The following is a 17,357-nucleotide window of genomic DNA, read 5'->3' on the forward strand; positions in this document are numbered from 1 at the left end:
ATAAATTCACACAAGCTGAACAAGTAAGTAGTCATCATGGGGCAGAAACAGTTGATAGTGGTTTCACATGCTCTTTGTGGACTGGATGTTTACCACATAGCAGTGGATTTCATAAATTCCAGGGTTGGGCATATTTCTAGTGGCAGCACACTCAGCAATCATAAGAAGATGCAGGATTAGATAATCAACAACAACCAGGAAGTCAGCCAAGTGGCCATCCAGAAACTATTTACCAGAGCAGCTGCAGTCCAGAAATGCTCCCAGCCAGTCTCCCTAGGAGTGGGCCATACTCAGCTGTGGACCACTTACGGCATTTTCTCACTTAATTTTGCTCCATGATCAGGAGCTTTAGGTACTGCAGTGGTTTCTCCCCTTAGTGCTTAGACCTTCAAACCTGTGTTCCCACAAAACCTGAACCTACAATTAATATTTGCTACCAACAGGGGGCAGTGGTACCTGATTATGCCCCAGTTTATTCGGGCTGAAGGTAAGCAGCCTCTTCTGTGTTTTTTCTTTTTAAATTGCTTACAAAAATTGAAGGTTAAAGGAGAAACACACAACAGAAAAGCCTCCAGTCTCACAGAACCAATTTTTATGTACACTTTAATAGTATTTTATTAATCTGTAGCTAGCATGAGTTTTAAGATTATTTCTGAATTCTCTGAACATCTCGAAAGACAGAAACCCTAAACTCCTTTAATTTATTTGCTTTGAAGTTGATTCTTCTAGGTTTTTACATAGTCCTCTAACTTTTATAACTTCTCATACAACTAAACATCCTTATAGCTGCCATTACAATTAAGGATTATGTCTAATTTAGGTTAGTCTCTCCCTCACTCAGCTACCTAACTGAGGACTTGCCACTTGGTAAGAGAAAGATTGAACCCTTTTCCAGTCCTTTTCTCCTAAAGTTTCCCATATTTCCCTTACCTGCAGTCATGGCAAAATACTTGATTGTCTCTCACTAAGATAGTAGTATTTTACTCTTTGGTACATATATTTAACAAGAATCTGCTGTTGCAAAAATATGTAAAATGATAAAATAATTACTATTCACAAAGACTTACATTATGTAAGTTTTACAAACAGTGGTTTTATCGAAAAGAATCATGCACAGGGGTGCTTGGGTGCTTAGTCGGTTAAGCATCTGTCTTCAGCTCAGGTCACAAACCCAGAGTCCTGGGATCAATCCCCATATCTAGATCCCTGCTCAGTGGGCACTCTACTTCTCCCTCTCCCTCAGCTGCTCCCCCTGCTTGTGCTCTCTTTCTCAGTCAAATAAATAAATAAAATCTTAAAAAAAAAAAAAATCATGCATCCATCACCCAAGTTAGTGTGGGTTCTGACTCGGCTGGGGGTGTGATTTAATATATTTACTTTATTTAAAGAAGTGACCTTCCGGGACACCTGGGTGGCTCAGTGGGCTAAAGCCTCTGCCTTCAGCTCAGGTCATGATCCCAGGGTCCTGGGATCAAGCTCCCCATCAGGCTCTCTGCTCAGCAGGGAGCCTGCTTCCCTTCCTCTCTCCGCCTGCCTCTCTGCCTACTTGTGATCTCTGTCAAATAAATAAATAAAATCTTCAAAAAAAAAAAAAAAAGAAGAAGAAGTGAACTTCCAATGCTGAAGAAAAATCAAGCTAAGTTTGCTTACACAACAGGGCTCTAAATTCACATCTGAACCACTTGACTTACCATGTGATGCCCTGCATTGTCACCCTCGGTGTCTCTTCACCCACATTGCTACTAATCCATTGTCTTAACCTTGTGGAACCTCAGTAAGGCATATTCATGGGAATATCTGCAGGTGAGATTAAAAGAGCCTCTTTCTCATTTTAAAATCTCAAAATAACTACTACCATTGGTAAATGTATAACTACTACCCCCTCATTTACATAATAAGCTATGAAGTTTACAAAGTGCTGTGGTAGAAGTCTTCTCATTTAAACCTTATGACTGCTATTTATTCATACTCTCAGCAAATAATCTTCAGTGCTCAGGGACTTGTGTGGTATTCTGCATGCCAATTCTACAGGGGCTGGCACAGACTCAGAAAGGTTAAATAATTTGCCTAGATCCCCTGGTTGTCCAGGGCTCTGGCTGGGATGGTTTTCTGATGCCTCGTCCTTCCATCAAAATGGAACTGCCCTTGTTCCTATCAACCCCTCATCACTGCATAGTATGATAAATTCATTTCAACTATGATGTTAATGATCAATCATGGCTTTATGGGTTTTGCTTCCCAAATAAGAAGAGCATTTTAACTTAAACCTTCAGTGCTTCCCAAAAAAATCACAGCCAAATGGGATGAGTAATATGACAGATGGATTGAACAAAGACTTGGTAAGAAGGGAAAGGAGGGGACACAGTAGTCTGCGATTCCTCAAATCATAGGATGCCAGTAGGTGCCTGATGACTCTGGCTTAAGACCAGGAACAGACAGGGCTTAGTGGCAACACTAGGCTAATAAAAGGGTTAGCACCTTGGCATGTGACAATGTCCTGTGACTGCTCTCCCAGACTGCCCCTCTAGAATCTTTTTTTTTTTCTTTTTAAAGAATCTTCTTAATCATACTTCTCTAGGGATGTAACGGAGCCCTCCCACACCCCACCCAAAACGTTGCCCAAGGACAGTCTTGTTAGTCATATAGAGCACAGGGTGAGACCAAATGATTAAAGCAGTCAGTTGATTGAAGCTTAAAAAATTCCCTTCCCTTAAATAATCCAAGACACTGCCCATTCCTTCTGCCTTGCTTTGGAGACAGCTAATGAAAAATGCTCCTCCTTCTGTACAATGAGCAAATTCATTCACTATTTCTACCCTAAGACAAAGACTGCCATTCCTCCTCCCCGCCTCCTCTCCTTCCCACGGCATTACCAACCCTCCCTTGAGAACAGCTTCCTTGACATCACCCCTGGCCACTCTATTCAGGCATGCTTACTCTATAGCCACGGAAGAGATGACAGATGAGTCTGGACGAATTTCGGGAAGATGCAGGTTAAATAATGAAAATCCAGCAAAGACAGAAAACAGGGCTTAATCCCCCAGATTTAGCTGCCCACATTAATTTACCAAATAACTGTTTGGATTTCAAAGACACCAGTTATTCCTCTGATCCAGCCTATTATCTAGCAACCTGCAAAAGCTTCCCAAACCTTCTTCTCGACAGGACAGGGCACACATAGACAAAGTATAGTCTGCTGGTGTAAACAAATGAGAGATTCAGAAACTCTGAAAAAATCAGAAGCCACCAGCTCCGGGTCACTCGGGCCCCTTTAGAGATTGTCCAGACACTAAGAAGGCTAAGGAAGCCAACATTATGGTAACCAGGAAACTTAACCCAAAAGCCCTGAGTCCTCTTACCAAGGCGCTGTCTCTTCTCACCCTCCCCTCAACCAATCCCCCTCCCTCTTCCTTCCCTACCCCAGTCACTCCTGCATCAACCCAGACCACCCTCCCTCTCAGAGAAGCACCACTCCCTCCCACCCCGCAGGCCAGCAGCACCCTTTCCTTCATTCTTAGGTGAACTAGTCCTAAACCTGAAAACACCTAAGACACCGCAGATTCGCCTTTCAATCTTATCTGCATCATCTTCAAAAACAAACACGAAGTTCTCAGGGGCAGAACCCTGCGCAGCCCTGCCCTTTGTTCCCTCCGCTCATTCCCTGAGGTCACTGAGCCAGAGGAGAAGGGGCCCTTCTCTAGCTGAACATTTACCCTGGAAATGGCCTGCTTCAGTCACTTCTGTGGCTTTTTAAAAATGCAGGATTTCCAGAGGGCGCCTTGGCGGGCTCAGTCATAAGAGTATGTGCCTCCTGGGGTCCTGAGTTCCCGCCCATGCTGGCTGCAGAGATGACCGAAAAAAACATTAAATAAACTTTTAAAAAATGCAAATTTTCAAGCTCACCTTCCCTTGCATTACTCAGTCAGAATCCCGGGGGGGGGGGGGGGGTAAGGCAGGGAATCTACATTTCAAACCAGTTCCCCAAGGTGACTGTTCTGAACAGTTCCACCACAGAGCAGACTCTGATTTAACCCAGCTCCCTCTCCTTACACGCAAGGAGAGCACAAAACAGGCACGCAAGATAGAGGCAAAGTGGGCTGGTCCAAGGTCATCCCGCATTCCGGGGGCCAGACCTGGTGTGGAACCTGCCTCCCTCCCTAGTTAGCACCGTGGGAGGTAGGAAGAGCCTGAGGATCTGAGAGTGGGCCACCAGCCCCCCGGCCCGCCGGAGCACGCGGCTCCTGCACTCACCCGCTTGTAGATGTCATCCCGGCTGGCCTCATACTTCTGTTGCATGCGCTCCTCCAGGAAGTAGATGCGCAGCTTGAGGCTGAAGTTCTCCTTCTTCAGGTCATTGAGATGCTGGGACAGAGTGCGATATCCATTAGACATGGTGGGCAACCCATGGGGAGCAGCATGCCCAGCCTCCCCCTCACCCTAGGAACATAGTGCGGCTGCACCGCGGCTTGAAGCGAGCCGCTGGGACGCTGCTGGGGCTATGGCGACATGACCCCGGGGGCTGGCGCTCTCTCGGGGACCTGGGACTGGGCTCACTGCTCTGGGTGCTGGAGTGCAGCGCACTTTCCTTTTTTACCTCTGGGAGATATTTGCGGAATCCCTGACAGAGGAACATGCTGCGTGAACTCAGACACAAGTGGTGTAATCCGACTCCAAGCCGGGACCGGGCTGTCACCCTCCCCAAGCCTCCAGGGCCCAACAGTAGGCAGTTAACAGTTTCTTGGAAAAGAGAGAACTGACTCCCCCCACCCCCCAGCCAGACACTTCCAGGAAATGGAGAACAGGAATACTTCAAGGTGCTGGGGGGCTTGCACAAAAGGGAGGAAAATGAAGGGCTGTGCGTGTGAGTGGGCACTTAAGTCTCCGGTGGCAATCTGCACAGTAAAAACCCTAAGGGGGCACCTGGCTGGCTCAGCGGGTAGAGCTTGAGCCTCTTGGTCTCAGGATCCCGAGTTTCAGCCCCACACTAGGGATAGAGTTTACTTAAAAATAAATAAATAAATAAATAATAAGCAAACGAACAAACAAAAAATAAACCAAAGGAGTGTGGCCAAGAGCAAGAAATTGATTGCTATAGGAAAGAGCACATGTCAAATATCCCCTTTCCATCAGGTGCAGATTTTAAAAAACCTATAACAGGAGGCCTCTCCAATGTTTCTCTGATGATCCAGAACTCATCTCTAGCCAATTCCTTCCTAGTTTTCCTCCCTGGACTTCTCAAGTCCTAAAGCACTTACATAAATGCCTTCCCTACCATGGGCCTCCCAGCCACACACACACCAAAGCCACCCCCAAAGTAAGAGTAAATCCAGTTCCCAGGGGGTGGACAAGCTCACAAAGAGGCTGGGCCAAAGACTCCTTCCTCCAAGGGATGAGGGAAAGAGAGGGCTGAGGAGGGTGGGGAGGCGTCAGTCTGGAGCCCAGAGATTTCAGCCAGTCACTGGTTCTTAACTCTGGCACCTGCCAGGCACTCATCACCAGATCCTGCTCACAGAGCAATTTAAGATCCTTGCATAGCAGCTGCAACATGAGCAGGAAGTATTATTTATACCCTATCACCCGGAACATTGAAGGTGACTGGAAGACCATCGCACAGCACATATATGAAACACCAGTTCTTAGTTCCAGTAAAACGGGGTTGAAAAAAATGTTAATCTTGGCAGGTAAAGTAAAGAAAACTAAAACCTTTAAACTTAGATCAAGTACTCACTTCTTCCCTAACCTACCAGCTCTTCATTCTTTTAATTCTATCTTACTTCTTCATAATAATTCTACTCAACATCTCCTGAGTATCCACCAGGTAATATGTTGGGCATGACAGATACAAATATGAAGGCATTCCCAACTCTCAAAGAGCTGGGTGGCCGTACAGATGTAGAGATGTAGTTTCCACTGCAATCCTCCAGGTTTGTGTTAGTCAAACATTTTACATTTTATACTGTAATCCAGTACAAACACACACACATACGCACACAGATATAACAAGTAAAAGTTTCACAAAGTAGTGTTATCACTACGTGTGATTTTCTATTCTATACTGGTGTTTTTCTTTTATTGTTGTTGTTGTTTTGTTGTTGTTGTTTTTTCCCAAAAATTTTATTGGGGGAAAACTACAAAACATTTGTAGTACAATGTTTACAGTCACAATTTGTAGTGAACTGATTCCCCAAAATATATTACAACTCAAGTTGACTTATCTTGTTACATTCAAAAACCTACTTCTGTCAAAGTAGTCTCACAGTGCCTTTGAAAAGGGCCAGAACTTGCCTTAAATCTTCCTCAACCAAATAAGTATTTTTCTATCAGTGCTTGAGAGCATTTGAATGTAGGATGGGTTCAACTGCACAAAAGGAGAAAATATTTACCACTTTCTTACATAGATCTAAGTGAAAAGGCCACCTCTTAGTGCTAAGAATGGTATGTAGTACATGAATATGCCTTGTTTTTTCATTACAGAAAATTCCAAAAGTTGTACTTTTTTTTTTTTTTTTGGCATGTGTAGAAAGGCAGAAATGCTTTCCTGGACAGCGGATGAATGAGCAGTAGCTTTAGTTTGTACGTAGGTACAGTTGGAGCACTATGTATGTATATACTGGTTTTTTTCTATTCTTCTTCCTGGGAGTGACCCGCTGAATTGATTTCATGATCCACTAAGACGTTTCACACCTAAGTTCGAAAAACACTGCATGTATGAGAACCCAGAAGAAAGAGTGATTCATTCTTACTGGAATGATGAGAAAAAAGCTTCACTAAGACTTGCATGGCCCTTTGAAAGATGGAAAAAGTTGAAGTGAATAAAGTGGCCTCAGGCGCGCATAATTGGAACTGAGCATTCGCTCAAATAGATTTGGATTATACGTGGGCAACACGTTTCTTACTGTCAACTGTAATCGAAGACAAAATATTCCTCCTTTCTAAAAAGAAAAGTACACATTTAAAACTCATTTATCTGTTTTCATTAAATCTGTGCTCTTGAAATTAAAGAGTATCATTCAGGCTGAGAGAGAGTGAGGAAGAGAAAAGTCTAAATAAAAACTCAAAAGATCCTTTTCTGGTCTGAGCTCTGTTACTAAATAACTGTATGACCTTGGAAATGCACCTCTCCAGAGGCCTAAGTGTCCTCATTTTTAAAATGAAGTGGTTGGAAAGTAGGTGATTTTTAAGGCCCTTTTTTGGCCTAAGCTCCTAGAGGAAATAACCTACTTACTAACTCCTTATTATCTACTACTACCATTTTGCACAAGGGGAACTGGGCTGCCAGATTCTAGATTAGTGTTTAATCATCCTTTCCATGTCTACTTAGATTCTTTTCACATAAAAGTCACATAAGATAGTTTAATAAAAGTTTATGGAAAGTAAAATTGCATATGAATGCAGGGATCCTTACCTAACCTAGATATTTCTTTCTACACATAAATGCCTGTTTCATCTTACTCCCAGTGATACCTTGCTTTTTTATCTCTCTGGCCCTTTATCTGGTTTCTTTTTGTTTGTTTGTTTGCCAGCTCCTTAAAGTGAGTGCTTAAACAATGGTTGTTAGTTCACACCCTTCTCATGTTTTTCTCTCCATACTTTCTCCCTTGAGATTTTATCCACTTTTAGAGCTGTCACTGTAGCCTCCCAAACAACCCCCAAACCTTCACCTGAGCCTTCTCCCCCAAGATCTAGCCCTCCATATGCAGGTTCTTGCTAGATAGCTCAACCTGTATATGTCATTCTCACAGCAAACCTCACAGCAAAGACTGCGACGGCCTGTCATGTCTGCCAGACTTCATTCCAGCCATCTGTTCTCATATTATAGGCACAGTCATGTTTTCAAAACTCAAATCTTATCCTGACATCTCCCTTACTTAAAACTCTTTACAGGTACCTCATCACTCTTAGAATAAAGGAAAATGCCATCATATCCCCTCAAGAAACACCGCCTCTTTTTTTTCAAGTCCTGAATTTCTTTTTTTTTTTTTAAACATTTTTTTTTTTTAAGATTTTTTTTATTTATTTGTCAGAGAGAGAGCGAGCGAGAGTGAGCACAGGCAGACAGAGTGGAAGGCAGAGTCAGAGGGAGAAGCAGGCTCCCTGCGGAGCAAGGAGCCCGATGCGGGACTCAATCCCAGGACGCGGGGATCATGACCTGAGCCGAAGGCAGCTGCTTAACCAACTGAGCCACCCAGGCGTCCCTCAAGTCCTGAATTTCAATCCCACCCAAACAAAGCCTTCTCTGCTATCCCAGCCCAGAAAGGAAAGACGTCTCTCTCTTTTGAACTCCTCAGGCAAATACCAACATTGGGCAAGTGTTCTTAGGGGGCCTCATGACAATGTTTATATGTTGTCTGGGGGGGATTACTTATGCCTCTTAGAGCTATTGAACTTTTCCTGTGTTTATGTCTCTCCAGCTAGTCTGTGAACTGCCCAAGGCAAGGGTCAACAACGCACACATCTTTCTCTCCTCCTCCAGCTCCCACAACAGCCAAGAAGCCCTCCCCAGTAACACACAGCCGGGTTTACAACCACCTCCACCACACTGGAGAATTTTTCTGTGGGCTGACAAGGCATATTTGGAGTCTTAGCACTCTCACTGCGTAGTATTTAGGAAGCACTCCCTAAATATTTGTTGAATTAATGAATAGATAAGTATTCCATATATACTTTACTTTTTGCTGATCTGACCGGATGAGGCTAGCTTGCTTATATTATTCTCACAATTTTCCAATGATACAGAAAAGTTTGTTTTAATAGCTCCAAAGAGACTACATTTGCTGGAATGGTTCCTGTAGAAAATTTCTAAGTTTACATACCTATCTAGACCTTCCTCTTGGACTCCCGTCTACACCTAACCTCCCAGTAGAAATGTTGACTTGAATAGAGACCTGTCATCCTTGTGGCATCTGAAACTGGAGTCCTGATCTTTCCCAGCACACGTGTTCCTACCCCAGTGGATCCCATTTCAATTGGTAACAACCCAGTATGTGCAGTTGTTTGGGCCAAAACCTTTTGAGTTATTCTTGTCTCTTCTTTCTCGTATACATCATCGCATCTGTCCGTAAATCTTATTATTTCTACTTTCTACAGAGAGAGAATCCATCTACTACCATTGCATGGTCATTTCCGCAACTCTGGCCCAAGAGGCTACGATTGCATGCTCCCCTAAATTAATTGAATAGTCCCGGTACCTGGTCTCCCTGCTCCCACCATAGCTCCCCTATAAAGTATTCTTAGCACGGCAGCCATAGGGACCCTTTAAAATACATCAGATTACTTCTCTGCTGGAAATCCCCACTGTTTAATTTAATTTTTTAATTTTTCCATCAAATTAAAAGTGAAATGCTAAGTCATTTCACCAGCCCGTTAAGGCCCAAGGCCCTAATCTGGAGCCAGGCCCCTCGCCCCGTCTTTTCCCTTTTTCTTACTACTCTCCTCCTACACACTTTTCTCCAGCCATAGGCTTCCCTTTGCTCCTTCTCAAAAACAGCCAGCACCTTCTTTCCTCGGGGTCTTGAGGCTTGATGATCCTCCTGTATGGTATGCTCTCTCTCTAGCAGATTCTGTTCCTCACCTTCTTTAGGCCTTTGATCAGATATCATGCCCTCAAGGAAGTGACCACCCTATTTAAAAGTGTAACTCTCCCTAGACCTCACCTCAGCAATCCCTTCATTGTTTTTTTTTTAATCCGTACACTTTCAGTGCTTAAAATATTATATTTCCTTATTTTGTTACTTATCTGTCTCTGCTCACTAGCATGTGAACCCCATAAGTAAGGCAGGATTTTTTCCCATTTTGTTCACTGCTCTATGTCACTAGTACCAGGAACGGAGCCTGGGATACAGTAGGTGCTCAATAAATATCTGTTGAACAAAAGAATTGAGGAATTAGGGCACCTGGGCGCTTCAGTCGGTTAAACATCCAATTCTTGGTTCTGGCTCAAGTCATGATCTCGGGATAGTGGGATGGAGCTCTGCGCTCAGTGTGGAGTCTGCTTGCCCCTATCCCTCCCTCTGCTTGTGTGCTCTCCCCCTCTGAAATAAATAAATAAATAAAATCTTTTAAAAAAGAATTGATGAATAATTAACCTGCTGACTTTGACCTCTCTGGACTCAATGTGAGTGAATGAGAAGGAGAGAGAGCACCGCTCCCGGCAAAAGTGGGCTCCATCTCACCACCCTGAAGTCATGACCTAAATGGAAACCAAGAGACGTATGCTTAACCAACTGAGCCACCCAGGCGTCACTCTGGATTTAATTCTAACAGAACTCAATCTGTATACAACATAACACAGGTGTTTCAGGATGAAGAGCTTATCTAAAGTCATTCCTCTTTATGTCATTTTAAAAAAAAAAGATTTTATTCATTTATTTGTGAGAGAGTGAAGGTGGGGGCATGCTAGAATGCACAAGAGGGTAGGGAGGGGCAGAGAGAGAGGGAGAAGCAGACTCTCTGCTGAGTGGGGAGCTGGGTGAAGGGCTTGATTCCCAGGACCCTGACATCATGATCTGAGCTGGAGGCAAACACTTAACTGACTGAGCTACACAGGTGCCCCTAGAATGTTATTTTTATAATTAAAATAAACTTTTCAAACAAACTAACTTCAACATACAGAAGAGAATGTGAACTTTGAATAAGAGTTCTGAGCAAATGGAGAATGACACATTACTACCAAAGGACAATATGAACTATACGAATAGTAAAAACTATAGAAAATAGGAAAGATAGGCTGTCAGAGAAGGTTCCACAGAGAACAGGCATTATAGCTCTCCTGAAAGGATGAATCAAGTTTGGCTAGGCTCCAGGGAGAATATAAGGCAATCCAAGAAGGTAGAACAGAAGCAGAAGGGCAGAAGGCCAAATGGACTAAAACAAAGAGCCCATGATGTCACAGAACTGGAGGAAAGTACACAACCATTTTCGGAAATACACAACCGTTTTCAGAAGTACACAATGATTTTCAGAAGATCTTTTTTATTTATTATTTTTTGAAGATTTTATTTATTTATTTGACAGAGAGAGACAGCACAAGCAGGGGGAGTGGTAGGCAGAGGGAGAAGGAGAAGCAGGGTTCCCACCAAGAGGAGAGCCTGATGTGGAGCCCCATGTGGGGCCTGGTGGGAGGCTTGATCCCAAGACCCTGGGAACATGACCTGAGCCAAAGGCAGTCACGTAACAGAATGAGACACCCAAGTGTCCCCATTTTAGGAAGATCTTAAAAGCCAGGGTGAGGAGCCTGAATTTTTCCTACAGGCAGAACCTGGCTCTCAATTTGCACGAGTGAAGAAAAAGGCAATGGAGGAGGGCCAGGGACTGCTTACTAGAAAGACTGGTTGGTTGGTTTGTTGTTTCTGTTTTTACTTGTTTGCATCTTGTAGCTTTAACAAACAAAAGTGTGCATCCCTGGGCTTCACGCTAGACCCACCTACTACTCTATCTGGCCTCTTGCGGGCAGTCCCCGGGTCTGTATGTTTTTATAAACTCTGCGTCTCTGGGGAAATAAAGAGACACTGCAGGTTCCCAAGCAAGGACAGCAGGATTGTCTTTGTTCCTCCTTTCTTACACAGAACATGGAAAATCTTTCCTCTTCTCTCAAAATACTTTTTTCAAACATTAATGGCTCTTCCCTGTTCTTTTTTAAATTTCTTCTTTCCACCGCTTCTTAATGTATTAGTTCACTGTGGAAATAAGACTTTAATAAGGACTCAATCAATGCCAACAATAGTAGGAGGATTACAAGCCAGCTGTTGTATGTCATGCCCCATTAACATAACCAACTGGCAAGCCGGACTTTAAAAAAACTCAGCTTCACATTTCCTTAATCATATTCAGAACCCCCAGATTGTTCTCAGAATGGAAATGGCTAAAGACATATTAATGGCTCTCCAATCTCTCTCCTAAAAATAAAGGTCCACTCCACTCAAAATGATTAATCATTTTTATTGACATTCTTTTCAAATACAATACTTCTGCAACAAGCTCTGTTAGCTTGATATCTATGATAATTCATATGTAAAATTCATGAAAATAAAATTATTCTTTAGTAACTTAATATGGTAAATACAGGAGTAGTGTTTTCAGTAATCCTTGACAAAATAGGTAATAAATATTATCATTATTATACATATTTATCCAGATGGGATAGCCTGGCATTATGGAAAAAGCAATAGATTTTGAACTAAAGAGATCTAGGTTCAAACACCAGTTCTGCAATCTTTTAATTGTGTATCTCTGGGAAAGATACTTAGTAGTAATTAAGCTAGGAGACTGGGATCTGAGTAGGGTACTAAGAGGGTTGCAACTGTATGTTTTTTAATCTGAGACAAATAGAGTGAAAATAGTGTTTGTTAAATTTTAGATATGAGAGGGGTGCCCCTGGGTGGCTCAGTCACTTAAACTTCCAACTTTTGGTTTCCATTCAGGTCATGATCTCATGGGTGGTGAGATGGGGCTCTGCGCTCATCGGGGAGTCTGCTTGAGATTCTCTCTCTCTCTCTCTGCCCCTCTTCCCCACTTATGCTCTCCCATTCTCCCTCTAAAATAAGTAAATGACTCTTTAAAAAACTTTTAGATATTAGGTACATGATATTTTATTGTTCTTTGTATATTCCTGTTGTTTGTGAAATAGGTCATAATCTTTAAAAACTATTTCAAAAGGAATGAAACTAGGAATTATAGGGAGGCAGCTATGAATTAGATAGAAGGATAAATTCTCTAGTAGAGTTGGATATAATGAACTCATTGCCATACACCATCCATACATTCATTCATCAAATATATATTGAGCACTTACATTATAAGGGACAGTATATTTACTGTCACCAAAGGGACACAACTGAAATTAAAGGACCACTTGTCAGGGATTTTGTTAAGAGTTTTCACACATCAGGCACCCCAAGCTACAAGTTTCTGAAGAAATCTCAGAACACGCCACTAGCTCTCTGGGAGTAGAACCCTAAAATGTGGTGGGAGTCGACCTGTTCCAACAGAGCTCAGGCTGCCTTCACAGCAAGGTGTAAAGGAGAAATGAGCATAAAGGACATCAAATTTCCAAGACAAAAGCAGCAACGATGACTGGGACCCAAGGGTGATCCCCAATAGATGATTTAACCTATAACTTTTCTGACTGTCATATTTTCTGAGACAGCCCCATGGGAGGGGCATACAAATAGTTGGAGACCATTTCCTGCTTTAGACATCCAGTGGAATTCAATCCAGGAGTCTAACTTGTTTTGGATTGGAGGTTAGGAGTAGACAGGAGAGACATGGCAGGGAGAAGGAGGAGGGTAGGTTTTTATCACATATAAATATTTTCTTTGTAAAACATATATGTGCCTGGGAATTCCTATGCTTTTCTGATAAAATCAAAGCTGAAGAAATAAAAAAGTTTAATTCCTGGCTGTTTTGAATGACTTGAACTTGTATTACAAAATTAATTAGATACAATTAAGCTGTCTTCATAATGACAATCACCTGCATAGACTCTGACAATGTACAAAGGATGTCCATGTGTATGATTTCACTTTATTTTGTGAAAAAGTAAGCAAATTAGATACTTTTATCTCCATTACTATCCAAGACAAAGAAACATCAAGAAGTTAGCTGCCTTGCTTGTTGAGAAAGAAGAGAAACACAGACTAAGTCATCCAAGAGTCTGACCCATGTTGTATACTGACCAGGATCTTAATCACAACACTAGATGACCCCTGTGAACCTGAGAATCCCTGTGACTGATAAAGTACTTCCACTTCTACCTCACGTCCCTACATTTTTTTTTAAGTATTCCTCACTATAAATAATCTTCCTCATGATCTGACCCCCTGAACCTATACAAGATTTTCAAGATGAACCTCAAAAGGTTAAACAGAGTTACCATATGACCCAGCAATTCTATTCCTCATTATACACCCAAGGAAATTGAAAGTGTGTGTCCACACAAGGTCTTGTATAAGAATGTTAATAAAAGCATTATTAATAAGAGCCAAAAAAGTAGAAACATCTCAAATCTCCATCAACTGATGAATGCTAAGGACAAAGTTGAGTATAACCATACAAGAGAGTATTTTTCAGCCATAAAAAGGAATGAAATAGTGATACCTTGTACAACATGGATGAACCTTGAAAACACTATTCTGATGTGAAAGAAGCCAGGCACAAAAAAGTCATATAATATGATTCTTTATATGAAATGTTTGGGAAAGGCAAATACACAGAGACAGAAAGTGGATGAATGGTTTCCAGGGCTGGAGAGAGAGCAAATGGGGAGTGACTGCTAAGAGGTACGAGGCTTTTTGTGGGAGGAGATGAAAATGTTGTTGAACTAGGTAATGGTAATTGTTGCTCAACTTAGTGAATATACTAAAATCGTGGAATTGTACACTTTAAAAGGGTGAATTTCACTGTGTGCAAATTAAATTTCAATAAAGCTGTTACTTTAAAAAGAGGAAGAAAAAAACCCAAGCTGGAAGAGGTAACTTGCTCAGTGCTTTGCCTTTTATAAGGACTTTTTTTTAAGGATTTATTTATCTATTTATTTGAGAGTGAGAGAGAGAGAGAGAGAGAGAAGCATGAGTGGGAGGAGGGACAGAGGGAGAAGCAGACTCCCTGAGGAGCAGGGATCTAAGAGTCTGAGATCTCGATTCTCGACTGATTCTCAATTCTCGGGGCTCAATCCCAGGACTCAGAGCTCATGACCTGAGTCGATGTCAGACACTTAACTGACTGAGCCACCCAGGTGCCCTACAAAGGATTTTTAATGATGGAGATTCAAAGTTCAATTCAGCTCAACTCAGTTAAAAGCCAATGGTTTAGAACTGATCATTTCTAAATGTTCTGTACATTAATCTTTCTTAGATTATGAGGCCCTAACATGAAGGCTTGAGAAAGTACCCTATCAGTAGCCCTCACTACCAGAAACTCATGGGTTCCCATGTTTTATCAAGTTATTGTTTTACATAACCTTTAGATAAAACAGAAATGTAATCCACTCCGTATTTTGACACAGGAAAAACATACTCATTAGGCTATCCTAAAGAACATGCATAACTTTTGCACACCATTTTAACAAGGAAAATGCCAATCAAAGTCAATCAAAACTTAGTTCTCCACTCATCAGCTTTCACTTTCTCTTCTGCACAGGGTTTCTGCCTAGTCTTCCAGAAGTTAACTATTCGTACCTGCCTCAGAGAGCAGACAGCAAATGCTATAGAGACCTGGTTGTTGTTGTTGTTGTTTTTTCTTTTGGGTTCCACAATAACCAAATCTTTCTTCTAAAACTCTGCTTCTAAAATTTCAACCTGAAGTCTGCAAGTCTTTTAAATGCTAAAATATTAATAACATCATTCCATTTTCTCCCCTAAAACTCAGAAGCATACTGAGACCCACCGTCCACAGAGCCTTTTCTTGATATAACTGACGTGATGGCAAGAGAGCTAACAACAGGGCACTACGTCAGGTTGATAAATAAACCCTATCTTTGGCAGCAGCAGCATGTGGAAAAAGGACAGGGATTCAGACGGTGTTCCTGCTGTATTCCCCCATCATAGATACACACCCACACCACCCCCGATCCTAGAATAACAAGGTGTCATGGTCACCATCACATTAGAGCACTGTGAACTATATAAAACCAAAACAAAACAGATAACAACTCCCTTGGACACCAAAAATAAATGGGCCAGCCAGAAATAGTGCTGTCAGAGACATTGAAATGAGCTCCATGGCAGAAAGGACAGTTGAACTGCACATATACTAGGAGATCCCAAGGACTCCTAGGCTCCAGACTCGCTCCTCTATTCATCTGGCTCAACCAACACCAGTGGGCCTTGGTGCTCTTTGTTCACAACTGGTTCAACCCAGACAGATTATTTGCTGAGGTCCTAGGATTCAGGGGGTGACATCAATTTATGGCCTCAGTTCTTTTTCTAGCTTTTCAATAATTCTTCCTCCATCCTTCTCTAGGAAAGAAGGTGATTTCAAAGGCACAAGAGCTAAGAGTTTACAGTGATACCATGAATGATCGTGGTTGTAACAAGAAGGCTTTGACCATGAGGAAGGGTGGGTGGGGGAAGACACAGCCAACTCAAACATCAGTCGACACTCTAGTGCCCCAGCCATGACAAAAAGCCCATTTCTGAACTCACTATGCTCTCTGCTGCCTCTGGGACATTTCTTGAGTGGCAGCATTAGCCTGGAAAGTCACTGCTCTTCACCTCACACTCAGCTCTGACTGAACTATCTCCAACTTGCCCTTGAGACTTGACTTAGGTATCACCTAGTAAAGGAAGCCTATCTGACCCAAGACCTGGGTGAGGGAGCCTCCCAAGTGCTTCCACAGCATATTGGGGCCCTCTTTTTTTTTTTTTTTTTTTTTTTTTTTGACAGAGAGAGAGAGAGATGACAGGTAGGCAGAGAGGCAGGCAGAGAGAGCGGAGGGAGCAGGCTCCCTGCAGAGCAGAGAGCCCGATTCGGGGCTCGATCCCAGGACCCTGAGATCATGACCTGAGCCGAAGGCAGAGTCTTTAACCCACTGAGCCATCTAGGCACCCCTGGGGACCTCCTCTTATTATTGGAATTATCTGTTTGACTGTCTTGACAACTAGAGTTAGAATTTTTCAAGAAGAGGAAGGATCTCATTTTTTTCCCCCTAGAATGAAAATCTTCATACTGGTTTTTGTTGCTGTTTTAGTAATCATACAAGTACTACGTGTGATTATACCAGTTGCTCCTTTTCCCCAAGGATGGCATCACCCAGAAGTCGCCCAAACAAGAAAGCCTGGTCTCATTCATTCAACCAAAACATAACAAAAAAGAAAGAGGCATACCTAGTCTCTATCAGACACTACACTAATCACTACATCTAGTAGTGAATAAGACAACCCTGTTTCTGCTATCACGGAGCTCCGATTCTAAAGAAAAGGCAGACCTTGAACAAAGAACTCATAATGTTAAAGAGAAAAGTGCAAGGTAGTGGGAAGTTTACAAGAGTGGAAGCCTAGCTGAGATGGGAATGGAGAGATGAGTTGGTGGGAGGTCATCTGCTGGCTTCTTCTCCCTCACTGGCTCGGCATTCAATCAACAGCTTAGCCCTGTCACTTCTCCTTCTAAAACCACCTGCTCTCTTTCATCAGTCCATCTCTCCCGCTCCTACACTGTCAGCACCACCAGCCGTTGCCCAGAATACTGCCACAGCCTCCTGACTGCCCTCTCTGCCTTAGACTTCCCTCCTCCAATCCAGAGTCCCTGCAGAAGCCAAAGGGAATGCTCTGCAAGGAAAATCTGATCAAGTCACCACCCTGTTCACAAACTTTCCACAGTTTCCCACTGAGCTCTGTTAACATTTAAAAGCCTTTACAAAATTG

The 17,357-nt window shown here is 42.6% G+C and overlaps 1 protein-coding gene across 12 annotated transcripts in view; it reads right to left on the bottom strand.

The window, feature by feature from the left end:
- The window catches only part of PDE4DIP (phosphodiesterase 4D interacting protein), a 217,967-nt gene that overhangs the window by 139,652 nt on the left and 60,958 nt on the right, over positions 1-17,357 (bottom strand). For 9 of the 12 annotated variants that reach the window (XM_032361283.1, XM_032361304.1, XM_032361302.1 and 6 more), the window contains one exon: positions 4,252-4,362. In XM_032361283.1, the coding sequence (XP_032217174.1) occupies positions 4,252-4,362 (111 nt within the window). Of the gene's footprint in view, positions 1-4,251; positions 4,363-4,594; positions 4,649-5,255; positions 5,332-17,357 lie in introns of those variants that run through there. The other 3 variants (XM_032361295.1, XM_032361299.1, XM_032361297.1) reach the window with 2 other exon arrangements.

Source organism: Mustela erminea, chromosome 10 (assembly GCF_009829155.1).
Source record: "Mustela erminea isolate mMusErm1 chromosome 10, mMusErm1.Pri, whole genome shotgun sequence".
NCBI lineage: Eukaryota > Metazoa > Chordata > Mammalia > Carnivora > Mustelidae > Mustela > Mustela erminea.